We start from the raw sequence: 27181 nt of genomic DNA, 5'->3' as shown, positions 1-27181 counted from the left end.
GCTCTTTTATCCCCCAATGTAATTCCTAGACACTAGAGAGAAAAAAAAAAAAAAAAAAAAAGACTTTTTCACATGAAAGGAGATTATTGTTTGCCCAATGAGCCTGTGCGGAGGAACTCAATGCTGACAACTGTATTTACAAAACGATATACTGAAGGATCAGCCTTTGTTTTTTCCTGTGGTGGATTTTCAAGACCAGGGTAGTAACCTATTATTCCAGTAATAAAGTTCTAGCTGAGATAAAGATTTGCTTTATTCTTAATCTTACTAGTATTAATTTATTTTACAGTACCTTTGAGTACTCCAGGCATTTTAGATCTTTAATAAGACTTATGCCTCGCCAGATGCTGCTCCCAAATAAAGGTTTGATTCATGTCAACAGCATAAAAACCACAGGGCAGCTAGCTGACAGTCCAGGACAACAAGTTTAAGAGCGTTCTCAAATGCAGCGAGAAGATTCAACTTCAGATAGGAAAGAAGATACGAGAAAGGACATGAATAAAATGGTGAGGCTATTCAATGAGAACTGTTGTCTAGCATGAGGCACTCCGGTTTAGAAGCACCTACGTGCCATAGCTAACACACTGCAGGTATCAGAGGAGTGGATCTTAAATACAGGGTGTCAGATGAGCAACAGCAATGTGGTTTTTAAGCAAGGTAAGATAAAAACCAGAGAGCTCAGAGAGAAACAAAAACAGATCCACCCTAGATGGACGCAGGACAAGTTTTCAGACAGCAGAACTTCCAGGGATAGAAAAGTTCACAACAGATGACCTTGTTTGTTCCTTCAGAGGAGATGAGCTCTCCCTGTCCAGACTAACAGAGATGAGGGTCTGACCTGCTGTCAGAGACCTCCTGTGAAAGAAACCCCACACCTGCCCCAAGGATACACCAGTAGAAAGTACCTTCCATCAAATTTAACCTGAATCAGCCTATCTGAACGAAATCCCATTTTTCTCATTCTACACATTGCAAACCTGGACAAGATGTTATTCCTTTCTTCTCTGCATCCCTCAAGGTGGTTGTGGACGAGTCCAGCACTCCGTGCTACACCCAGCTCCATTTGCCTTTCCGTACAAGACACATCTCCATTGCAGAGCTGATATGTTTAGATTTTGACTGATATATTCAAGCTCTGTGAACAAATGCAGCTCTCCAAGCACTGGCAAGGCCACCAACTCACCAGGGAAATCCACCAATTTGAACAGTAGTCAGCTGGCCGAATTCAGCTCTCATGGCAGTGCCTCTACTTGCATCAACTCCAGCAACTTGAGTCTCACCCCAGGGCTTTCAGACTTTGAAATATGAACTCAGGACTACTTTAAAACACAGTTTACTTCAGTTCCCAGAAGGGTCCTGCACAACTGTGTTTTTAACCTCTGATGTCTTTTCAGACCCAAATCTCAAGCTCTTTTGTTATAATTATCCTATACAAGCATACATGAATCACCCTGGCACACTACAACAGGCAGCATAACGAAAAGAAAACACACCATTGTGGCCCCATGGGCTATGAGCAAAGAAGACCATGTAAGCACGCAAAGAACCAGGGGTAAGGTCACACAGGACAGAAGGTTACATATACACAGATACTGCATTTTACCTTAAGGAATCCTAGTACATGTACATATAAACAAATCAGCCAAATTGCAGGGGATTAGGGTGTCATTAATACATTCTTCACCTACTCAGGTACTACTTATTTCCGTTATGCTCCCTGCTGCAGTATCAATTGCATTCTTGCCGCGTTAGCATACGTGCAGGTTTTGGCTGGGATAATTTTCTTCATAGTAGCTTGCATGGAGCTATGTTTTGGATTTGTAATAATACAGGGATGTTTTCATTACTGCTGAGCAGCGCTTTTCTCCCCCTCACACCACCCTGCCAGCAAGTAGGCTGGCAGTACACAAGAATTTGGCAGGGGACACAACTGGGACAACTGACCCCAACTGACCAAAGGGATATTCCGTATCATATGATGTCATGCTCAGCAATAAAATGCTGGGAAAGAAGGCAGGGACATTCAGAGTTACAGTATTTGCCTCCCCAAGTAACCATTATGTGTGATGGAGCCCTGCTTTCCCGGAGATGCCTGAACACCTGCCTGCCAACAGGAAGCAGTGAATGAATTCCTTAGTTTGTTTTTCTTGTGTGCACAGCTTTTGCCTTTCCTATGCAACCGCCTTTATGTCAACCCATGGGTTTTCTCACTTTTATCCTTCTGATTCTCTCCCCCACCCCACAAAGGGGAGGTAGGCAAGCAGCTGCACAGGGCTTAGCTCCTGGCCGAGGTTAAACCACAACAGTCCTTTTTGGCACCCAACACAGGGCTCAGAGGGTTCAAGATAACAACAGGTTTCATTGGAATGTGCTAGTTGGAATTTCTAGCTGTTATTGCTGTTCAGCTATTAAAGGGCAGGTTTCTGTGCTGGCCATGGGGCTTGCTTGCCTTGCTGTGCATTAGAGTCCAGTGCTCGTTAGTGGCTGCTTTTTTCTTTTGCTGCTTGTTGTACTGCTTATCTTACTGCGCTGTGCCCGGGAACACTCTGATAACAGCGATGGCGATGTGCCTGGGCTGGCAGGTGGCCAGGGCATCGCTGCTGTTCCTGTGCTGCCGTACTGCACAGGCTGGAGCTCCAGTGTGAGCTCGAGCTGAAGGGACTGTGACCTGTGGATGAGTCCATGTGGGAGCAGGACGCCCCAAAGCATTTATGGCCACAGACAAATCCACACCAAAGCAGATGTATCTAGAAGTGTCTGTGGCCATGGTCTGTGCCACAGCAGGTATACCTCTGAAGGAACTGAGGACAAATCCACACTGCAGAAGGTACACCTTGAAGGATCAGTGGCTGTGCCTGAGGTTATGCTGGAGCACCTCAAAGCATGTAGCCATGGATAAGCCCATGACAGAGCAGGTACAACTCTGGAGGGACTGCAGCTACAAGTAAGGTAGCGTTCAAACAGGCTCACTCCTAAAGGGGCTATAACTGTGGGTAAGTCCACACTGGAGCAGGTGTATCTCTGAAGGCATTGTGACCCATGGATAATGCCACACTAGAGCAGGTGCACTTCAAAGTGACTGTAGGTGTGGATAAGTCTATGCCACAGCAGGTGCACCCCTGAAAAAAACCATGGCTCAGAGACAAGGCATCACTTGGAGCAGGTACAACCCTAAGGGACTGCAATCTGGGGATAAATCCAGGCCGGAGCAGGGGCAAGGGAAGGAGTTCACTGTAACCTTAAACCCTGTGGTCTGGTCCAAAGGGACCAGGGGTGGAGATAGTAATGGAAAGACTTTTAGATTTTCGTTCCACATTATAGGAATTACTGTAGCAGGCACCACCTGAACCAATGGAGAACAAGCTTTACAAGAAGCAGTGGAAGTGCAGCACTGACCCAACCTGAGCTGCCTCTGGTGCCCAATCATACCACATAACGCCACCTCTCCTGCCCTGAGTGACCACCACAACAGACTGAGCCCAAAGTCCTGGACTAAACCATTTCTGTGGACATTTTACAAGGGTGGTCCATAAACTAAGGGAACAGTATCTGTGTATTATATCAAAAGACAGAAGGGGACCGGTGGATAATGAGGATTTATTGCATAGCGCAGGATCTGAGTATGATGTAAATGGTATGGAATAAGGGGTGGAGAACATGCTGATTTTGGCTGGTATAGAGTTAATTGGCTTTAGAGTAGCTAGTATGGAGCTATGTTTTGGATTTGTGCTGAAATCAGTGTTAATACAGTGATGTTTTCGCTACTGCTGAGCAGCGCTTGCACAGAGCCAAGGCTTTTTCTCCCTCTCCCACCACCCTGCCAGTGAGCAGGCTGGGGGGGGGGGCACAAGAAATTGGCAGGGGACAGAGCTGGGACAGCTGATCCCAACTAACTGAAGGGATATTCCATATCATATGGTGTCATTCTCAGCAATAAAAAGCTGGGAAAGAAGGAAGGCAGTGACATTCGCAATTGCAGCATTTGTCTCCCCAAGTAACCGTTACATGTGATGGAGTCCTGCTCTTGGAGATGGCCAAACACCTGCCTGCCGATGGGAAGCAGTGAATGAATTCCTTGGTTTGCTTTCCTTGCACATGCAGCTTTTGCCTTTCCTGTTAAACTGCCTTTATCTCAACCCACGAGTTTTCTCACTTTTACCATTCTGATTCTGTTCCCCATCCCACTGAGGGGGAGTGAGCAAGCAGCTGTGTGGTGCTTAGTTGCCAGCTGGGGTTAAACCACCATATCATATCCCCCCCAACTCCTCTTCTACACTGGTCACAGCTGAGTAGCAGTACTTGCAGGAAAAAAAAACCCTACAGGCTGCCAAAAGTACTGCCCTGAAAATGCCAATTATAATCATAGCTACATGACACAGCTCAATGGTGCCAAGAATCCTCCTCCTCCTTTCACTACCCCCTCCCCCTTTATTTTATTTCTATCCCCGAGGGCAAACACTGCCTTCAATCCAGGATTCCTGTATAAAATCTTTATCTGAACCAAGATCGACAGAGAGCAACATGAATCTATTCACAAGCCATGCTGAGTAATCTAAACCACTGTTATTTTTAACTTCAAAGAGTCACCCTAGGGTACCTGTGCTCAAAAGAATGCGCCAGAAATGCTACTATAAAAAAAAATTAACAGTCAAATCCACCAGTGTCCTACATAGATGAGAAGCAACTTGCAGAATCAATCTGGCTGAATTTACCACCCAACTTTCAGTATTTGGCCTTATTACCGAGCAAAAGCATGGGCAATTGCTTTCCCTCTTGTCATTCACATGGAAGAAGTCATCTAGCTCTCTCATTTTCTGCAACAAATAAAGAATTACGAACATCTCCACAGGACCAGGTTCCTTGGTACATGTTTATTTTCCTGTCTGAGAATAAATAAAAAAAAATAATCCCAGCACATGGAGCTGTGCAATGAGCCACAGCACAGAGCCAAAACCCCAAGGATCACAGAGGCTTTCCTGTTCTGTGTTACAGGAAGGTCAGGGAAATCAACGGGAGGTGGTGGAGATGGGAGAGGACCCATTAGACAAAAGCAAAGCAGGTGTGCGGCACTGATTTGGACAGAGAAGAGTACTTCTAAGCTGTAAAGAAATAATTTTTTAAATAAACCCTGAAAGAAGGGAGGGTCTGAGACAAGTAAATCAGCACTATTACAGCCACTAAACCAAAAATCAGACATAATCACTGAATAAATCAAACCAGCTAAAAGAAAACATTTCTTTTAATCAGCAACTTTTGCTGTTACCTGGATATTGTTCAAAGTGGCTGCATTTTGACTTGGCCAGACCAAATAAAACTGAACAAGCCAAATCAAGGGAGAAGAGGAGAAAATACAAACACTGCCTAGCCTGACCCAGCTATTTCTCTCACAGCACCTACCATTGGACCTACTTCTGTCAGCTTCCATATGACAAAAATGTATGTTTATCACGGGCCAGTGCAATCCGTTTCTGTAGGTCAGACCTAGTTGGTGTCACAGCCATATATAATGCATGTGTGAACCTCTGATGTGCTCAGTTTGGGTAGCCTTAAGCAGCACCCCAGGAATCAGTCTGGAGGTAAAAGACTTTGCAGACCTGCTGTACAAGCATAGACTTTAATTTTTTTTTAAAAAAAAAAAAGCGCGCAACAAAACCTGACTGCTTTAGTTGATGTGCTTGGAGGGCTTCCTACTACGTAAGGGGGACCAGGCTTTTCTCTTACAGCCTCTGGTAATTCCAATAACCTCCTTCAGATTAAAGTAAGTTTACATAAGCTGCAAAAAAAAAGTCCAAGTTATCCCTTTGGCATGTAGTAACAGGATCAGTTCCTGACTTGAGCGGTGAAAGGGACAACATCTCCACACTGACCATGCTCCACGGGTAGCGAGAGAGTCCCCTTTCTGAGCTCCATGGTCTTGCGGACCTCACAAGGACTCTGCTCATGCTCTGACAGATACAACTGCAGGTTTAAGAGCTGACTGCACAACTGCTGCAAGCTGCTGAACCCACACAGCCGGGGAAGGCCTCCCGGGGCAGCCAGGAAGCCACACTACCACAATTCATTAATCCTTCATAGCAAAGCAGCAGAAAGAAGAAAGCACCTTCTCCTGGACAACAACCGGTTCTTCACACTGCGACACATTTTTTCAACCCCTGCTTGGCCACAACATTTCAGTCACATCATTTCCACTGGTCCCTCAATATTCCATATGAAGGAAGAGAGGGATTTTTCTTACCTTCTTTGTGAATGGGGAAACGAAGGCCAGCCAGGCTGCAAGGATACTGGACGTGACCAAGCCCTGTACCAAGTAAACACACCTAGCTAGACAAAGCTCTGTAGAGGCAACCCTTGGCTAAGGTGCGTCTCTCTTCCCCTAAACCCCATTACTCACAAGAAGAGCTGGTGCACACTGTTTAGCAGTGGACCAAGGTCCGACCTTGTGGGGACCAAAGTATCTGCAGTGCTTTATTTGGAATTACAGACTTGAAACAGGCCTACCTCTAAGTCTAATCTGTCTCTAGACTGGAGGGTCCAGTCTCCTTCCCACCTATCGCTGGTTTCATTTCCCAAGTTAGATCACACTTTCCTGTTGTGTTCAGCAAAAACGAGGTGAGCCGCAGGCAGGCAGCTGGACCTCCCTGGAACATGGAATATCTTAAAGTTTTAATACACAAGAATTACCATGGCACACAGCTATAATAAAAATTTAGACTATGACACCTACAAAGGATCTGCCAAAAGCAAGTTCATTTGGCTTGACTGGACCTCTTACCTCCATTGTTTTGGTGGGATTTTTTTTTTGTTTGTGTTTGGCTTGGGTTTTGTTGTTTTTGGTTTGTTTTGGGTTTTTTTTGTTGTTTTTTTTTTAATAAATGTGGACATTTTTTTCAAAACCTACCAGCTTGAGCCTTCGTGATGCATAGGTAACTTCTCCCAAGCATTCCCATACAACTACAAAGACTAAACACTTGCTTTCTTTAACAACAGGTGTGCCCTCTGTGCAATCTCCTACTTCTAGCAGATGTGGTTCTACAAAAAAGAGGTTTCCTTAAGATTCATAATAAAAATCAAGTGGAGAAGCAGCAACACTGGAAGAGCTGAAGGCTGCTTCAAAAACTAACATATATTCAGTCGGAACTATATCAGCATTGAAACTGCTACCAAGTACTTGAAAAGTCACTAGACTCTACAGGATACTGTTAATAGCAACAATAAAATCCCATGCATCAGAAAACTCAATTCAGCATGTGGTCGGTATCTACACACTGTAGCGTTGCAAACTATGACACATCAGGACATTTCTGCTCCTTTCCTTGATGGGGAACTGCACAGACAGATACAAGGACCTTCCAAAATCTTCCCTAAGAGGACATCCCGAGGTATCAAATTTGTATGAGCATACCTGAAAAAACATCAGCTTGCATGTTTCTGACCTCAGTTAAAGCTCCCTCCTTTTCCAAACTCAAACCCTGAAGTGAGAGTTGCTTAAAATATTTATACAGGGTAGATCTTTCAAAAAACTTAAGCAAACAGAGTATAACTGCAGCATAGCTGATCCCAGAGCAGATAAGGCAGAGAAGTAAGTCTGGAAAGGCTTTTCTCACTACTTGTAAAATACTGTAAATATATTAGGCCGAAAAAGAGACAATTGGACTAACCTGAATCTTTATGATGTCCCATGAAAACAAAGATTAAGACGACATTTCCAGAAATTCAAAAGCCAACTGCCCGATTCACTTTTTATTTGCAGAAGTCAATTTAAGGAAAAAAAAATCTCCCTGTTGATTTAGTAACTGCTAATTTGGCATTCATGAATGCACTTCCAGGTGCTGCCTGGAAACTAAGCTTGTAAATATAGAAAGGTCTCTCTAAATAATGAAAAGACACAACTGAGGCTTATGCATAGGATATTTAGCTTTTCATTTACTCACCTACACATACAGACTCAGAAGTCTTCTGAACTCCTCAGTCCTACTAATTTTTCTACTGATATTCCCGTAAGGACATTGGGATATGCAGTAACTCTACTTCATACCATAGGAAAAACAACAAGGTGTGTTCAAAAAGGAAAAAAAAAAAGTTGTTTTTTTTTTTTTTTTACAATCCAACTGGAGTCCAAAATAATTCTGTAGCCCATTTCAGCCAGTGACTAAAGTGCTGGAATAACGCATTCCTGAGAGCTGCTCTGTTGGAGGGCTCAGTTGTGCAGCATTTCTGTCTTGGGATGCTTTCTTGCCTCACGGGAACTAACAGGAATACTTGGCGCCACACAGAAGTCAACCTTTTGAGACTGTACCAAAGTTCTGTTACAGTTCAGCATGGAGGATGCCCCACACAAAGACCAAAAGCCACAGCAATAACCACTTGCATGACGCAGTCAGGCCAAGCAGACACACTGGCAGTTATTAATGCATCTAAACTCCAGCACTTATTTCAGCTATGAAATTAGGAGGCCAGGTTCTTTCAGTTCTCAGTATAGGTAATGGTAAGGGACAGAGGCTCTTCAAAGTGCTTAAAACTCAGCTCCTGTTCCAGTGTTATTAGCTCCCAAAATTTTATTGTTAGCCTGGGAAGTATTTCTGAACAGCTCTGTTCATTTAAAGCTAACAGCAATGTCCCAGGCACTGTGTTTCAGAAGAAAACTCACAGAAAATTGTGTTGTACATTCACTCCAAAGGTTCAAGAAGAAAAATACAGGAATTTATATTTTTAAAAATATTTAAATAACGTCCTGGATTTTCTTGGTGAGGGGAAGAGTAAGGAGGCTGACACTTAGTTTTTTTAAATACTTGTGGCTGGCTCTGCTGCATAAATAAATTAATCCCCTAGCCACACTGCTCCATTTTTCCAGTCACAGCTTGTTGTTTTATTTATTTTTTTCCCCTCCATTGCCGACAAATCACTCCAGGGAGTTTTTAAACCCAGTAGTCTACCTTCCAAATAGAAACGATTAGTATAATTTATGAGAGAGAAAGCAAACAACAACACAGACTTACCCCGTTTTTTGGGTAGGCTATCCATCCTAGATCCCCCATCACCGTGCGTGAGTCCAGTAAATTCACTGAAAATAAGAGAGAAAAAACTGTTAAGGAGGGTGGATGCATTACAAATTTCAGTACATACGTCAAGGTTTGGGTGGCTATAGTAAACAGGTTGGTTTTCATTAGCCAAGGAAGTTGGGATTTTTGTAAAAGCAGAATAACAACGCAATAACTCCTCTAACAATGACGACATATGCTGAAAACAACTGTACGCACGCATTACTTTATTCCTTTGAGATCTGCCACTAAAACCAAGCTGCAAAAGCACTAAACTTCTGTAAGAGCCAGATCCTTCACGTTCTTAGGATCTGGTCTTTTGGGAGGAAAAAATACATAATGCACGCTGTGTGTCTATGTGTACATGTAAGACCTACAGTATATAGATAACACACAGATATTTGTGAGTGTATGTGTGTAATACACACATTTCTTCCAAGGTGGCATGTTTTTAGCATAATCAGGCCTTCAAGACAAAAATGAAAGAAGAAACAACATGCAGAGTTTCCCAATTATCATTAATTCAATTTTTAAAGTATTTTACAAGCAAGTATTACACTATCACTGTTATCACAAATCTTTTTTCCCTCTCTCACATTTTTCCCCAAGCCTTTGACACTTCATTACAAGATATCAAAGGGATCTTTTCATCCCCACACAGAAAAATTCAGAATAGCTTTGTTAATTCACATAAGCAATCAACAATTTACATTAAATAGCTAAAAACTATTCCCAAGCTTATAATATTTTTCCCCCTCACGTTGCCTGAAATACTGAGTAAAAAGTGTGAAGTAATTAATTCTACACACACTTAAATCAGCTAAGAAAAATTACAGCAGCTTCTGGTGCTGAGCTCTCACCTCCTGTACCCAGGGCTTTAAATCTCCAAGTTAAAAGCTGTCTCTGAATCAACAGCTGTCATCCAAAGCCTCAGCCTAGGAGGAACTTTCTTCTACTTTAAATACAAGCTTCCTTCTCTTCAGATTACAGCACACCTTACAGTATACTTGTCTGCATAATAATACCTCAGTTTTGCTTCCTTTTCAGGAAGGGCAGAAGTATAAAGTTCCCTGGGTCTTCAACTCCTGAACTTCACTCTATGCGGTCTTTAAAAATCCCACTGGAAGTTTCCACAATTGGACTTACAATACTTTCCAGTCCATGATGATTTAGACCAATAACAAGCTTGAAATGGACGAAGGAGGCTTAGCGCTTGCTACGTTAGAAATGCAAACATGCAGGTACTCAAAGGTTGCTACAAAGGAGAAACAAAACAGGTTGCATGTAAAAGCACAAATGATGCGAGTATCATAATGTCACCCCTAGTAGTTGTATCAGGCTGATGAGCTACCCCTGCACAGCCAAATATACCAGTGCAAACACCTACCAGCCCAGGGCACCCTTCCTTCCTGCCGTCCGTCCTTCCAGCGGCCCCGGACACCCTTCTTTCCATCCTTCCGTCCTTCCGTCCATCCTTCCTCCGGCCCAGGACACCATCCCTTCAATCCTGCCGTCCCTCTTTCCACCGGCCCCGGACACCCTTCCTTCCTTCCTTCCGTCCCTCTTTCCGTCCGTCCTTCCACCGGCCCCGGACACCCTTCCGTCCGTCCTTCCACCGGCCCCGGACACCCTTCCTTCCTTCCGTCCGTCCGTCCTTCCACCGGCCCCGGACACCCTTCCTTCCTTCCGTCCGTCCGTCCTTCCACCGGCCCCGGACACCCTTCCTTCCTTCCGTCCGTCCGTCCTTCCACCGGCCCAGGACACCCTTCCTTCCTTCCTTCCGTCCGTCCGTCCTTCCACCGGCCCAGGACACCCTTCCTTCCTTCCGTCCGTCCGTCCGTCCTTCCACCGGCCCAGGACACCCTTCCTTCCTTCCGTCCGTCCGTCCTTCCACCGGCCCAGGACACCCTTCCTTCCTTCCGTCCGTCCATCCGTCCTTCCACCGGCCCCTGACACCCTTCCTTCCTTCCGTCCGTCCATCCGTCCTTCCACCGGCCCCTGACACCCTTCCTTCCTGCCCTCCTTCCGTCCGTCCGTCCTTCCACCGGCCCCGGACACCCTTCCTTCCATCCTTCCGTCCGTCCGTCCTTCCACCGGCCCAGGACACCCTTCCTTCCATCCTTCCGTCCGCCCGTCCGTCCATCCTTCCACCGGCCCAGGACACCCTTCCTTCCATCCTTCCGTCCGCCCGTCCGTCCATCCTTCCACCGGCCCAGGACACCCTTCCTTCCATCCTTCCGTCCGTCCGTCCATCCTTCCACCGGCCCAGGACACCCTTCCTTCCATCCTTCCGTCCGTCCGTCCATCCTTCCACCGGCCCAGGACACCCTTCCTTCCATCCTTCCGTCCGTCCGTCCGTCCATCCTTCCACCGGCCCAGGACACCCTTCCTTCCATCCTTCCGTCCGTCCGTCCATTCTTCCACCGGCCCAGGACACCCTTCCTTCCATCCTTCCGTCCGTCCGTCCATCCTTCCACCGGCCCAGGACACCCTTCCTTCCATCCTTCCGTCCGTCCGTCCATCCTTCCACCGGCCCAGGACACCCTTCCTTCCATCCTTCCGTCCGTCCGTCCATCCTTCCACCAGCCCAGGACACCCTTCCTTCCATCCTTCCGTCCGTCCGTCCTTCCACCGGCCCAGGACACCCTTCCTTCCATCCTTCCGTCCGTCCGTCCGTCCATCCTTCCACCGGCCCAGGACACCCTTCCTTCCATCCTTCCGTCCGTCCATCCTTCCACTGGCCCAGGACACCCTTCCTCCCTTCCTTCCATCCATCCGTCCATCCTTCCACCGGCCCAGGACACCCTTCCTTCCATCCTTCCACCGGCCCAGGACACCCTTCCTTCCTTCCTTCTGTCCGTCCGTCCTTCCACCGGCCCAGGACACCCTTCCTTCCTTCCGTCCGTCCATCCATCCATCCTTCCACCGGCCCAGGACACCCTTCCTTCCATCCTTCTGTCCGTCCATCCTTCCTCCGGCCCAGGACACCCTTCCTTCCTTCCTTCCATCCGTCCATCCATCCTTCCTCCAGCCCAGGACACCCTCCCTTCCTTCCGTCTGTCCGTCCTTCCACCAGCCCAAGACACCCTTCCTCCCTTCCTTCCGTCCGTCCGTCCTTCCACCAGCCCAGGACACTCTGCTGCAGGGCACTGCAGACAAAATTAAAAATGCTGCCAACGGAGTACCTCAGGTAACAGGATCACATTATTTACAGAGGCATAGTAAAAAAAACCAGAAGTACACTCTGCTAAAAGTCATGGTCCTTTAAAATCTTTAAGAGTATTTAAAAAATAAATTAAGCAGTAGATTTAGTTTGCAAAAACAAAGTTCTCTGAGTAGGCTTGGTCTTAATCACTGTACTGTACTGACTGCTGTAGTTCCTTGTACACAAAACCAGCCCAAAACACAAAAATACAACACTGAGGTAGGGGGAAAAAAAATAAAATATATCATATCTCAGCTCTGGCATCAAACACCTAAAAAAAATATAAAAAACTGTCTATCCAGTCATTTACACAATGTCTGCAAGTATTAAGGCAGGATATTATCATAAGGCATATAAGTGTTCTGCATGGTCAAGTGCATTTTTGTGATGTTGAGCAAAAACATTTGGTATCTCAGGGTTTTCATGTCTGGATTGCTTTCTCCTGCCAAAACAGAAAACAGTTGGGAGCTGGCAATGCTACCAAACTACAGGACATTTGGTGGAAGCAATACTCAAACTACACTGAACTACATTCACAGTAAGTAAACATACAATTAGGTGGCTTCCCACCCCACAGTCTATGCGAAATAAAAGTATCGCTATCATCTACCACTAGATATGTCACCCAGTGATGGCCAGCCTTTCCACTCCTGAAGTAGTCAGGTAAGATGCTCATTAATTTCTCCTGCTGCAGCTGAAGTCAAGCACTAGTACCCAAATGCCCCTGAACTGCACTACATTTTCTTTTTAATGGGATAAAAAGAGAGACCTTAAAACATTCATCAAAATAGGACACACATAAATAACACGTCCCATACTATAAAAGGAAGAGAGAGTTATAAAAGCAAGATACCGAAGTGCAGTTGCCAAAATGGCAGGTTTACTCAAATTCCTTCTATTACAATCACTAATTAAACTGTGCAGAACAGTATATTCCTGGTCTAAGTTGCAATGGATGCAAAACAAGTATTGATCTACATTGTACAACTTAATTAAAATTTGTCCTGGAGATGCTACTAATGAATGTAATTAGATGGTGTGTTTGATGCCACAAACTTCTTCATGACATGCTAATTAAGGAAAAAAGGAGAAAAAGTGCTTTTATTTGAACATCAGATCATAAAAAGAACACACTACAACTAAATATTGTATTATCTTTCTATCAATGACAATGTTTAAATTGCTGTTATTAACTTCAATTTCAAAATCATTTTCTGCATATGAAAAGATAATACAACTCATTCAACTCTAACTCAAGTCAGTGGGAATTTTCCTACCGGTGAGTCAGCCGGCAGAGCTGAATACTAAATCTCCAGTTAGAGAAGACTCTATTCCTCCCTTACTTTAGTGGAATTATGCACAGAGCAAAATAAATAGGAGAGGATGGGATACACCTTTTGACAGGCACCACACAGAAACCCAAAATTCACACGCCAGGAAGACAAAAAGCAACAAGTGACTTTAAGCTCCCCCTGTGCCTGGGCTGCTCTGGAGATGAGAGGGGCTCCCAGCACCAGTTCAGACAGCTGTGAGTGGCTGCTAAGGCACAGCAGACTCTCTGGCTGCCCCACCAGCTTCTGCCCAGGACTGCTTTCACAGTACATCTTCTAAAGTACTGCACTACATCAATCTGGTCTGAAAAATACATTTAGCCAGTAGTTATTCTAAATTGCCTGCAAGGACAGAAATGTTTTGCTTTGAGAATCCCCAGAATTCTGGTATAAACACAAGTTAGCACTTGTCTAGATCCATCTAGACACAAGGTATCTGCATCTTCCCCACCACCACCCTACCCAGCCATTTTCAGTACATCTGTCTTTTACTTGCACCATTGTCAGGTCCCAACGCCACCCCAATTCAGCCTTGAACCAATCCGGAGCCCTGGCATCCTCTCTGCAAGAGGGTGGCTCCTCCAACATCCCAGCCGCAAAAGCCCCCCAGCACAGGGTAACAGAGCTACCACAACAGCCCTCCTGTCTCACACTGCTGGAGAGGCCACCAGCACGCAGTCCCACTACACAAGTCCATACAGGCTCAGCAGCACCTCTCTTCCCATCATCTTCCAGCCTGGTGGCAAGTACATTATTTTTGCTAAAATGGCTTTCATCAAAGAACTGCAGGTTGGGGATGAAACAGTGAGCAAACATCAGATCAAGTAGGTACCTGCAACACTCAGGAAACCATTTCAGCAGAGACTTTATAGAAGGGCAGCCACCATCCCAAACAGATGCTTCCATAATTCAATGTGTGGCTACCTAGGAAGAGATGAAGTTTTTTTACACTTGAATAGGACCCCTGAAACTACCTTTGGTTTGACCCACAGCAAGAAAGAGACCAGAGGTCTTCTCCAGACCAGCACAACCAGTTCTTCTCCATCCAGCCTGTGACAACCATCAGAATGCACTCAGCCCTGGCTGTCTAATAACTAGTTAACCCAAACACTCAGGCCACTGAAGGAAATAATTCCAGAAAGCCTCCAACTGCATGCTTAAGGCTTCCGTACTTCAAAAAGTCTAGTGCCATCTCCTGCATTAGCTTAGGACTCCTGGACTAGCCCCAGTGCTGTAGATACTCCACTGGCATAACCCAGAGCTGCATTCAGCAGCAACTGGGATGCAGGAAAGCTTACCCCACTGAAGAACTCTCTCCAGAAACCACTGGCATCTCTGCTTGGCCCGTAGTCTTAAAAGCCCCCAAAATAACAGAACTCATTTATTCCCACTTCCTTTCTCCTCAGCACCAGCTAGCTATGTCTCAAAGAACAAGCAAGAAACCTCAGAGCCCGTAAGCACGCACTTAGCACCTGCATCTTTGCCAGCAAACTTGGAAGAGGTGCATACATTCAAAAATGTTTTCTGCTCATCTCCACCGTCAGTGCATCCATCCCACAAGCCCTAATTATTTCTAATGCTCAGTCAAGGGGAACACAAAACCGCACTGATCTATATCATCATTAACTTCCATGCCTTCAGGGTAGGATAAATGATGATTAAGTCTAAAGTCATACCACAGCCTTTTTTTCTGACCCCCCCTCCTTTTAATACAGAATAGCAGCCCAGGGAATTTGCATACGCTCTTATTCTCAGACAGGCTGGTTACTACAGGTGAGCAATCAAGTTAGAATAAAACCAAAGTAATCTAAACCTTTGCCCTGAACTCTAGTTGGTGAATTAACAATATTTTCTCACTCAGCAATCTCTGACAGGGAGACCAGATACAGCTTCTGACTCAAATGTCCCCGTCACATTCACACAGCTGGCATTCGGCAGCTTCACCATGGCTACACAGGGATTGTGGCTGGAAGGAAGCACAAGAAATACCAGGGCTGATGGCATTCAACACTGACCTAAAGCAACATCGCTGCCCACAGAGCAGAGCACCCCATCCGACACAGCCACCTAAACCAGTGACATGTCGCAGCATCAGCTTGCCCAGGCAAAAGCAGGACAGGTCTGTCATGACTGAAGAAGCAGCTACCAATCCATAGGTACTTTTTTTGGGTTTTTTTGTGACACTGCTGAAGTGAGATGGCTACTCTGGCTCTGTTCTAGAGCAGGATCAGCTTCATTTTCTTCACTCCAATTTCAAATGGGAAAAAAAACAAGCCAAGAAGACAAAAATCCCCCATTAACAGGGTAAAACACTGAACATTTATTTCTGATCCTACCTGCCACACATCCTGCTGCCATTTCAGAATCTAAGGATCTTCCAGAAAAACCTTTATTGCTCACACCAGGGCAGACTCTGCAGGCATACAAGACTGAACTTTTCTGGGTTGCCATGGTCTTTGAGCTGATTTTGTATAAAATTCTTTAAAAAATTAAGTTCTTATACACCAGAGTAGTCCTGCTCTTCAGTTGCACCATTTGCAAGCTAAGACTTACAGGGCATACTCTACCAAAATTTACCCTGACAAATCGCTGTAGAGCAGGCAAAACAGTCAGGATAGCAAAAGCTGATGGTGTTTATGCCATGAAACTGTAGAGCCATAAGAATTTTTGTTTGTTTCACTGAAATACACCTAAAGCAGGAGGAAAAGAACATCCTCTTTGACCAGATGAAAACCTTTTAACTACAGTTTCATTCCCAAAAGAGTGGTAAAGAAACCTTCCTTAAAGCCCGCGTAAGTATTTCAAAACCTCACGCAATTTCTCAAGTAGCACATTTTTAAACAGTACCATTGGAATGAAAATGTTTTGTTTTAAACAACCGAAGCAAGAATTTCTCCAATACATTTGTTACAAATCGAACAGCAATTGGAACACTGTTTTGGGTAGCCTGAATCTGAACTCTCACATGAAACAAGGTGTGAATCAAGTGCTCCTACATCCCCCCTGAAGGCTCCTCCGGCAGCTCCCGACCCCCTCTGAACAGCACTCTACAGGATGCAGCCACCCATGGAAAGGTCGGAGCTACACCAACGTAGCCCCAGCTCTGACCCAACACTTAGAGCTTGTGGGAGCAATTACACATAAAATACTTGTGAGAAGCCTCTCATGGGAATACTCACACACTGTCAATTAAACATGAAGTGAAACACTCTGCTGGATGGAGGTCAAGGTACACAATAAGATGCAACCGTAGCACTTTGCATCAAACCCTCATCAAGAGGTCTCCTGAACAGTATCACAGGCTTTCCACCAGGCTTCACACCTCTGCTCTCCTCACCCCCCTGCCTAAGGCAGGGGGTATAGCTGCTAAACAGCAGAGCTCGTTTCTCTTTACGCTGCATACCCCCCAATCCTTCCCGCGCAACCCTGGAGTTCACAGCACCACCAAGACACCGTGACTGCTGAGAAATCATCATCATGAGTCAAAGTTTTCCCGCTTCATGTATCTTCACTGGTTTTATTGCAGTATTGTCGCCATTCAGTTTCCAACTGTTTTCCTTGTTGTGCCAAGTATTTCTTCAAGAAGTATCAATCCAAGGCACTCCAACAAGTGACAGTCAAAAATAATCCAAGAAAGCAAAAACAAATGAAAAAGATAAACTCTTTAAAGAAATCAAAGTCATCAGGGAGCAGATGTTTTGAATTAATTAGCTACATAGAGCTGGGACAAAACACACACAAGCAAGAACCTCTGAAATATTTCCATCAGTAGAAACAAGCTACAGCAGAGTGCAAGCTGTAGCAGTACCTATTATTTATAGCCCACTGGAGGAAGAAAATATACACTACTTAATGAACTCGCAAACTAATATTAACTGCAGATTTATATTTTATTATGTTGGCTTCATTCTGCTCCAAGTCTTCTCATGATTCCCTTTATAGCAAGAGCCAAAACACTAGGATCTGCATCACAGATTCATAGGTTTTCAAGGCCAGATGGACAACTGCAATCATAACATCAGCCAGAGAATTTTACCCAGTAATTTCTGCATTACATCGGTAATTTGTTTGAACACACTCTTTGAGGGGTGTGATATCACCCTTTGACAAAGTTCTTCAGGTCGGCTGCACCTTCTCCCCCACAGGCACAGTGCTAGCTGTGGCACCAGGGAGCGGGACCCAAAGCTCAGTTCGATAACCGGACCCACTAAAACAAACAGGAAACCACAGGGGTTTTTTTGTTACAATGACTTGCACTCAAGACAAGAGGCAGTCATTTGTTCTTCCCACCATACATAAAAGAAGTGAAGTAGTCAGGAGATTCTTAGCTTGACCCCAAAGTGCCTGGAAACTTAAGAACTCCAGTATGGTTTGCTTTATTTTCTTAATGGCAAACACTCTCATTTCCATCAAAATCACCATTTAATTGAAAAGGATTTATTCACTGTGAATAAAGTCAATAAAATGCTTCCAGCCCCACTCATAAGATCCACTAGGAAATAACACTGTACCAGCACGATAGCAGACCTCCAAGCTGGCTGCAGCACGTATCTTTGGGGGATGGTTATCTGGGCAAGTATCACCCTGCCATTAGGAAGGAAAAAGAAGCTTCCACTGAAGGTAAGATACAAGTAGCACCTGCAACCAGCAATCTGTCAACCAGCCTGTGTGGAGAAACAAACCACCAGTGCTGCCTGTTGACAGCCCACAGACAGTGGGTCTCCAGCCACTGCCAAGGCATCTGCAAGCCATTGAAGGAGGCAGACAGTTTCTTCAAGACTCTAATTAAAGCAAGAACCTTATTAAGCACACACTTAAAGTCAAGCCCTAAAATCCCAACAGCTTCCCAATGCAATCAAAACACCTGCTGGCAGTGCCGAGATGAAATCTCACCACCTTCCCTAAATCAGAGCATTACCAACTGAAAGCAATATGGCCTCCGTTTCTAAAAGGTGTCCTAAAAGACACAGATATCAAATTCCGTTATGCATAAACCTAAACTCAACAAAAGGAAAGAAACTCTGCACAGACACATCCAGAGCTGTCAAGGCTGTCAGCTACCAGTGGACTCACAAGACCTCACTGTCCAGCACCAATAAAGCCTTCCTGTTGACAATAATGACTGCTCTGCTGCCAATGAGCTCACTCAAGGGGGGTGTGTGTGGGGGAAGGAATTGACATAAACATATTTTTTTCCCTCCTCCCAAATCCTATCTAAGCATTAAGATGGTCCATTGGCTTTTCAGAAGGGGTTGACAGTCTATCTCTTCTATTTCTGTTGAGGGAAGAGGTTGCTAGTGGGAACAGCACATTGCCAATGCACTTTAGGAAGAAATTGCATGCGAACATTAGTAAAGCAAAGATGGATAAACCAAAATGGGGTTTTTTTGACAAATTAACTTAAAGGCAATTATGCACAAAATTTCCCCATGCAGTTTTACTGGTTTGGGACACGCAAAAAAAATTACGGAGTGATACAAGTCCACCCAAAAACATTGTGAAATGCATATTACTGATGCTGAATAATTAAGTTCCTCCCAGGTGTTTCTCTATCCCCTCAAAGAGTTACAAAGTTCAAACTGGTTGTTCTGACCTGTTTCTAACATTAAGTGATGCAGGTTAGTGAAGCCCGGATTTAATACCCTGGCAAGACACTCCTGTCTTGCAAGTACTTCTTTGTGCACCGAAATGAAGTAGCTAGCAGGAAAGCCTGCAAGCCCAGGGTCCTACCCTCTCTCCTACAGCCTCAATACCTGCTACACAGCCACCCAAACCTAGAAGCTCTCCACTTCTGCAGGGGACTGCTTCCATTCCTTGCACACCCCCACGGCACAGTTTGCTCTGGAGCACACCAGCTGAACCCCCACTGATGCTTGGAAGCTTACCAGAGGGGAAGCCAAGGGACAGGAGTCACCTTCTCCCTCAGGGCTGCCAGACCAGCTCAAGCAGGTATTCCCCCATCTGCTGTGATAGTACATGCTATGTCTCCTCCTCCAGGAGGCATCTCTCATCTTTCCAGCTAGCAGTCACCTGAGCAGCTCTATCTGGTCAAAGTCCTAATGTACCTCCAGCACAACTCAAATACAAGGGAAGAGGGAGAGAAAAGGAAGGTGTTTCCCACCACCAACACCCCCAGTGAGGCAGCCCCAGCATGCACTGAATGTTCCCACGGCAATTATTCTGGCCCAAAGCATCTCCAGTCCCCTTTGCAAATCAGACAGGAAGGCTGTGCTCGTATGTGCATCCCAGGGCAGCCAGCAGGTCCCAGAACCCTTGTCCACAGCAGGCAACTTGCCACTGGACCTCTGCAAACCACCACACATCACCTCCCACACCCAGAAGTGCCGCAAATCACAGTGCTTACACCTCCAGACCATCCCCTCTCAACTAGCTTCCTTGCAGAAGACAGGGATAATTGCTTTCTGCCTCCAAAAGGATAAGCACTTTAAGCCTTCAGAGAGGCTCAGATACTGCACTGACCAAAGCCACAGCAAATACCAAAACTGAGACTGTAAGAGATATAATAGGTCAAAGAGACAACTAAAAGGGTAACAAATCCCTAGACAGACCTAAGCTACTGAAAGCCAGTGCTCGAGTTTGCCAATATAGAAAGCAACTGTGTGGCTGTGAAAGCAACTGGGGCAGTTGTTCACCTCAGCAAAACCTGTCACCTCAATGTACAACCAGTCACAGAGCAGACTGAGGGACAGGCGTGACATGAACACAGAGGACAATCCATATCTCTGTTCAGCCTATGCCAAAAACCAGGGACATCTTAAGAACAAAATATATTTTCAAAGGCAAAAAAAATATTCTACTAGCTTTTAACATATGCAGCAATTTTACAACAGATATCAAAGCAAATCATTTTAGTAAAAAGTTATTAAAAAAATTGTTCATTCCAATGCAATCATTCTGCAACATTCTCAGAGTAAAGAAAAATACCCAGCTCAAGTCCATTCTGGTTGAAATGAGGCCCCATCTCCCACCAGCACTTATGGTCAGTGAGAAAGCTGCATTTACAACACGTATTTCAATTCTGTGTTTAGATGTTTTACTATAAGCACAAGACTATTTTTTTTTAATGTTTTTAATGGATACTAGGCTGAGTATCCGCTGAAAGCTGCACTGAATACTCTTTCCTCCACAGAAATGAGCACTTATTAACTAAGAAATTCAGTGATTCTACAAGGCAACTGATTGGTGTGCATTTTTTTTTTTTACATCTCATTTTGCCTTTGACCCATGTACAGATTTAGATTTCCTAAAGAGGAAGTGAGAATGTTAAAAAAAATTGCCAAAAAAAAATCTGTTTTCTTTTTATTTTGGGCTGCGTGTCACTTCCCTGACATCCCCAAGCTATGTTTAAAGCTCATCTCTATTCAAGAATATACATTACCTGCACACTTACAGAAACAGACCACTGAAAACGTAGCTCCAAATTAGAAAGGCTGGGGAGATCCAACAGCCCCACTTCTGCTCAAGACCCTAAAGCCACCATGAACACCATCACTCAGCTGAGATTGCTCAGCTGTACTTCCCCAGGTCAAGGGTTCTGCGCTCACCCCGCATGTTGCTAGAAACAGGGATTCCTGCAGAAGCAGCACAGAATTCCCTGGAACAATAAAGCTAAAACCAGTGAGATCACAGAGCAAGGCACCACACATAATAAACGGTCCTGGCTTTGCAATTTCTGCCAGATTTTATGAAATCCTGCTCCCACCTCTCCCCCCAGAACCTGCTGCAAAACACTTTGCATTTTAGCACAAAGAATAAACATCTCTTCATGGGGAAGATTTTTCTTATTTTACAGAAGGAGAACAGCAGACGTGGAGATGGAACGTACACTGGAGCTAGAAAGGGAGGTAGTGGTGGGAGAGTTAACGGTGGAGGGGAAGAAGCTGTCAGACAAGCCCACTAACTCTTCCCTTTCTCCCATGGTACCTGCCAGTTTACCCATCTGTAAATTGATGTGCAAATAGCTGCTTTATACATCAAATTATGGTGTCAACATTTAAGATACTATAAGCAGATGGTCTGACAGTGGTTCCATTTAAGACAGTTTGCCTGTTTTCCACTATTTATTACAATTTTTAATATAAGCTTCAAAAGGAAGCAGGTACTATCTTGGAGTCAATCTTTGCTATTGTTTATTTCCTTTTTTTTTTTTAAACATGTCATTAGGCAGCAATGCTTTTAGTCATATACTTAAAAGTGCTGCATTTCAAATATTGTTTTACTGTCAAAAGGATGGTAGTTTCCATTTTAAAGCCATAATTGAGTCATTCTAAACCTCCTGAAAAGCCATACATCACACATCAGACTGATCCCAAAAAGACCATTAGACGTGAGCTGTCCTTCCTCATACCAGTAATTCCACTGCAGTAAATCTAAAAGTTAATAGGATTACTCCTGCGAGTAAAATAAACACACAGCACTGAGGTTATGCTCTGCTATCATGGAAAGCACACGGGGAACCATTCCAATACATGAAATAAAGAACAGATAACTCCTCAAAGCCTCCTTACAAAGCACTGTGAGCAGACCGAAATGCGTCCACACTTACTCGTTCTGCATACACAAGGTAAAGGAATGCTGGCAGTACATAATACCTACAGAAATACACAAAATGCAGTAGCTGTGTGAACGCATGATATATGAAGCCAAGCCATTAAGGGCAACCTAATAAGCAAAATGTTCTGATTGTGTGTATTTTTACCCAAAGCATTAGGCTAACTGAAATAAAATTATATGAAAATTAAGACTATTTTCACACCTGCTTCTACTAAATAACACAAAAAAAATCCCTTAAAAAGACTTAATTCACTGATTGAAGATAAATGTTGTGATGTTATACCTAAATATGCATTTATCCAGTGTGCCATGACACAAATTATATGTCAGTATGAAACACCACACAAGTCAACACACTGAGAACAGGTAGGCTCCAGGCTCTGGCATGAATAATCTGCAAATTACAACCTTCCTTTATTTTTGCATGCACTAGACCCACCCCTTTAATTGTGCTCATTTATTCATTCACTCAAATTAAAAATGATACATTAAGATGAAGTGAGCTTCAAAAAACCCCGGAAGAATTAAGATGAAGAGGACCAAACGCAGGAGTTTGTAACTAAAGAATAATACCCTTCTAGTCTAAAAACAAATACAATGCGTTACAAAGACTCATTTCGTGTTCCTCTCCTTTGTCTAAGTCAACGTTGTTATTTCAAACTATTTCTTTTGATTTAACAATATACTTCATAGATACAGCACTGCCTGATCGGCACTTACTTCGGCTGAAAAGCCCTAAAGTGAGATATACTTTGTATTTAATGACAATTATGCAAGTACATTGTGGAGTTACCGTTACAAGCAATCAGATGTAATATACTCCATTATTTTAATAATTTTCCTGCATAACACTTTTTAGGGTCATCTGGGTGACGTCCAAATGAGATCTGCAAACCAACCCAAACCCACAGGCAATACATCACAAAATCATGAACTTCAGGGTGGACGGGGGAATCTTTAAACAATTCCTTCGTTCATTCCGTGGTTTACATAAATAATTTACATAAGCCACTTCCCAAACCCCAGTACTTACAAAGATTCAAAGCACATGCATTTTTAAACTACAGGAGGTGCAGGAAGCCTTGTCACATACTGCAGGGCTGCCTCTCACACCCTGTTCTCATAGAGAATGCACTTCTGAAATACCAGCACTTCAAAACTGTGCAATACCTTTGCTGTACTCTTTGGAAGATTTTCTTTATGACTCATTTCTGAATTGTAAAAGTAGTCAAAGGGAAGAAGGAAATCACTGGTTCTAATCAATAAACTCTGCTAAAGAGTTAAAAATATCGGCTAACCAATATGTGCATATGCATAAAATAGCACTGAGTCTTCATCCTTCACTACATGTTTTGCTTTTAATATATAAACTGAGCAAAGGTGATTGAAGTCTAAATCTCTTTTATTTCCCTATTATAGGAAAACCTGAAAAAAAACGCTAATTCTGTTCTCCTGATGTATATCCTTCAGTACATAACTGGAGGTATCTATGAAGGTGACCAGGTTTATGATACATACTGGGCACTTGATACTTCCCCATAAAAATGGCAGGAGCTTCTGAAACTCAGCTGCCCTTGCAAAAACCTATTTCCATGCTAAGGAGACCAAACACTGAATTTATTTTTTTTTTTCTTCCAAATCTTAACCTAGATTTTTAAAGCATTTTCCCCCTACGTGTCCCTCCACTAGAGGGTAAAACAGAAAGTCAGGCGTTGTGAGTTCTTAACTGCATATATCTTATCCTACGAACTCACTGTGTATGACAAAGATTTACAGAAACAAAAAAAATATGATGCAGGGTTAAAGAAAAATCATAACTACGCGAATTTGTCATTCTCTATGCAACTACATACGTTACCTACCTACACAGCACAGGGTATCAGCTAGTAGTTTAACTGTGGTGAGATGAAAGATAATAAAGAACAAAACCCAGAAAAACCAACACCAGCAACTTCTGAAAATATTATTCTCAGGTCTAAGATGGCTACCTCCCTCTGAGCAGAAGAAAAGTTCCTAACCAGCTGAATATGACAACTAACCCCAGGGGAGGATCTCTCTCACCAGAGCCCAGAAGCAGCCAAACTGAACTTTTCAAACCAAACCCGGTGACAAGTGTCAGCAGCATACGGCTAGGCAGGCGGGCTCCAGCATCTGAGGGTTCTCATGCATTAGGCTTCACACACCGCAGGGTGAGCTGTTCCCAGGAGCAGAGCTGCTCAGGAGTAATTGGCAGAGGAGACATGCTGTGAGAAGCACTTGTCAAATAATGCTTGTTTACAAATAAATCTCCTAGCAGCAAAGGACAGCGGTTATTGAATAAGTTCAGGTCCACGGTCAGACCCCTCCCACCAGCAGTCTTTTATAGCTTTGCATTTACTGAAGAGACAGAAATTACAGAGCAGCAGCAGCCAGGGAAGTAGGGGCAGAGAGACGGCGAGGCGAGCGCTCACGCTGCTCATCATCACCCTGCAACCTCCCCGTGACGGCACCGCTGAGCCCCTTCGCTAAGGCACCTTCATTAACCCCCTCCCGCACCGCTTCCCACCGTGCGACAGCCCTACGCTGCAGCTCCCGTTCACACGGAGACACCTCTGCCCTCGGCGAACAGTCCCGTTGGCTCCGCCGGCACCAGATTTTCCAAGATCTGGCAAGGATGCCCGGGACGGGGCTGGGAGCACCTGCCGGCTTCCCGGCCCCGCACCGCAGCGCCAGGACGGCGTGGCTCCCCAGGGGCGGGGGAGCACAGGGACAGCCCCTCGAAGGCACCATGCCACCTCCCCAGCACCGCTCCCAAGGGTGAAACCACCCGAAATCGCGTGGGAGCTGAAGGATTGGGCCCACCGTTACCTAACCAAGGCAAAGCCAAAGCCATTGCCATCATCCCCCAAACCAATGCACCTCCCAAACATCCGATATCTTCACACACAGAGGAACTGCATTTTCCCCTTTCTCTGCACTTTAAACAACAAAACAAACAACAAAAAAAGAAAAGAACAGAAAACTGCTACTCACATTATTTTCACTCTGCAAAATAAATTAAAGCTAGCTGGTCACCTCAGGCCACATCTTTGAAATTCTGGTACGGTTTTTCTTCCCCAGCCCCTGCATACCTCCTCCCTCTAAAGGAGTTTCACAAATAATTATGGTGCATCACGAAGCCAGCCTGCTACGAGCCGCCGGCATTCCCTTCGGATGCCGAACTTCCCCACCCATGCTTTCACAGCACAGCCTGCCCGCGCATCCACAAACAACACGAAAAAGCCCCAAGCAGTGCCCACAGCACGTATATATATATATATAAAAAAAACCCACCACCAACAACAAAAAAAAAAACAACCACAAAACACACACAAAAAAACTACAAACCAAACAAAAACAAAACAACAAAAAACACCAAATAAAAAAAAAACAACAGTCCAGTTTGAAAACCTGGAAGTACTCTGCTAGACAAGCAACCTGGACACGTTTTTGGCTATTAGCCTCACACGATCAAACATATTACACAACAATCCGTCCCCAGCGGCCGCGCTCCGCTGCGTTGCGGGTTAAATAGCGGCACCTCCGCGGCTTCCCCTCCTTTTTACGTGTGTATTTTAAGCCACGAAGTAAGCGCACTGCGGTCAGCGCTTGCAGGGCTCCCCGCCGGGAGCCTGCTCCAGCCCGCCCCGGCCCCGCTCCGCCTGCGCGCATCCCGCAAGCCCCCCGCACAGACCGGCAGGTACAGCCCGCAAACCCACCCGCGCGCCTCTCCCGGTGCAAACCGCTGGGAAGCGTGCCGTGCCAACCCAAACGTCCGAGCGTAAAGGTACCTATGCAGCATCACCACCCCCACCACACCCCCCCCCAAAAAAAACCCCAAACACCGCAAAACGCGCCCGTGCCAGGGCATCTGTGCAATCCCACCCGTGCGAGCCTGCCCGCGCCCCGAGCCTCCCCTTCCCCGGGACGCCCCCAGCCCCACCGGCCAGTGTCACCCGCTCCCTCCGGCGCGGAACCCACCTCCCCGCGGCGCAGCCCCCCTCCTCCTCCCTCAAAGTGCTCCAAATCCCAGCCTGACGAGCTCGGCGCAGCGCACCCGCGGGCAGGCCCCCTCCTCGGCGGGCGCTGCCCCGACGGCCCGGCCGCCCCGTCCCCGCTCACCCTCGCTGCCGGGGCTGGCCAGCAGACTCCGGAGCGCAGCGCACAGCAGCAGCGGCAGGAGGCACGTCCAACCGGGAGCCGGCGCCCCGGCGCGGCCGGCCCAGCCGCCGGCGCCCCGCGGCCCCATCCCGCCGCCCCTCAGCGCATGGGGCGGCCGCTGCCCCCGGCGGTGCCCGCTCGGGTCGGCGCAGGACGGGGCGGGCTAGCAGCGCGGCGCCGCTCCGCTCCCGTCCAGCCGCCGACGCGACTGGGGAGTCGGGGGGCGGGGATGGGGGAGGAGGCCCCGCGCCGCTGCGGAGACGCCCCCGACGGGGCGGACCCGCCGCCGTCGTCGCCGCTGCCGCCGCCATCCCGTGCGGGGAGCGGCGTCCGCCGCCCCTCCGGGCACCCCGGGGCGCAGCGGGGACCGCACCTAAAATGGCCGCTCAGCGGGACCCCCCCCCCCAGGCCCGAGGAGCCCGCAGGGGGTGGGCAGCCCCAGTGCTCCCCGCAGCCGCCACCGGTCGCGGTCCCGACCCCCCCCCCCCCCGCCGCCCCGCTCCCAGCCCACGCAGCCGGGGCAGCCGCGGTTTCACAGGGCGGGCGAGCATGAAGGCGGCTCGTCCCTGGCCAGGGAAGCATCGGTGCCAGAAACCGCCTAACGGGGCCAAGAGAACGATGGTTCTCAGGTGTGTTTTACCTTAGGTCACCACCAGAGCACACCTTTGAATCCAGCTCTGATACCTAGTTTCACAGAAGTTTTCACAGAGGGTTTTCACCCCTCACTAGCTTTCACCCACTTCATCTTCCAAACAACAAAAACCACACACACATACAAAAAAACCCCCCACCAACCAAAACCGCGAACAAAAAACCCCAAATCCCAAGTGTATCAGAAATTAATTCCTGGAGGT

General features: G+C 46.0%; 1 protein-coding gene across 11 annotated transcripts in view; it reads right to left on the bottom strand.

Annotated features, from left to right (window-relative positions):
* EPHA5 (EPH receptor A5) overlaps positions 1-26525 on the bottom strand; it is a 209620-nt gene extending 183095 nt beyond the window's left edge. For 10 of the 11 annotated variants that reach the window (XM_056354298.1, XM_056354334.1, XM_056354305.1 and 7 more), the window contains exons 1-2: positions 26289-26525; positions 8997-9061 (exon numbers count right to left, since the gene is read on the bottom strand). In XM_056354298.1, the coding sequence (XP_056210273.1) occupies positions 8997-9061; positions 26289-26415 (192 nt within the window). In that variant the 5' untranslated portion in view covers positions 26416-26525. Of the gene's footprint in view, positions 1-8988; positions 9062-26288 lie in introns of those variants that run through there. The other variant, XM_056354351.1, reaches the window with a different exon arrangement.
* Positions 26526-27181: the final 656 nt, after the last annotated feature.

This window comes from Falco biarmicus, chromosome 1, assembly GCF_023638135.1.
Source record: "Falco biarmicus isolate bFalBia1 chromosome 1, bFalBia1.pri, whole genome shotgun sequence".
In the NCBI taxonomy this organism is placed as follows: domain Eukaryota; kingdom Metazoa; phylum Chordata; class Aves; order Falconiformes; family Falconidae; genus Falco; species Falco biarmicus.
This window is presented reverse-complemented; position numbering and strand designations above follow the sequence as displayed.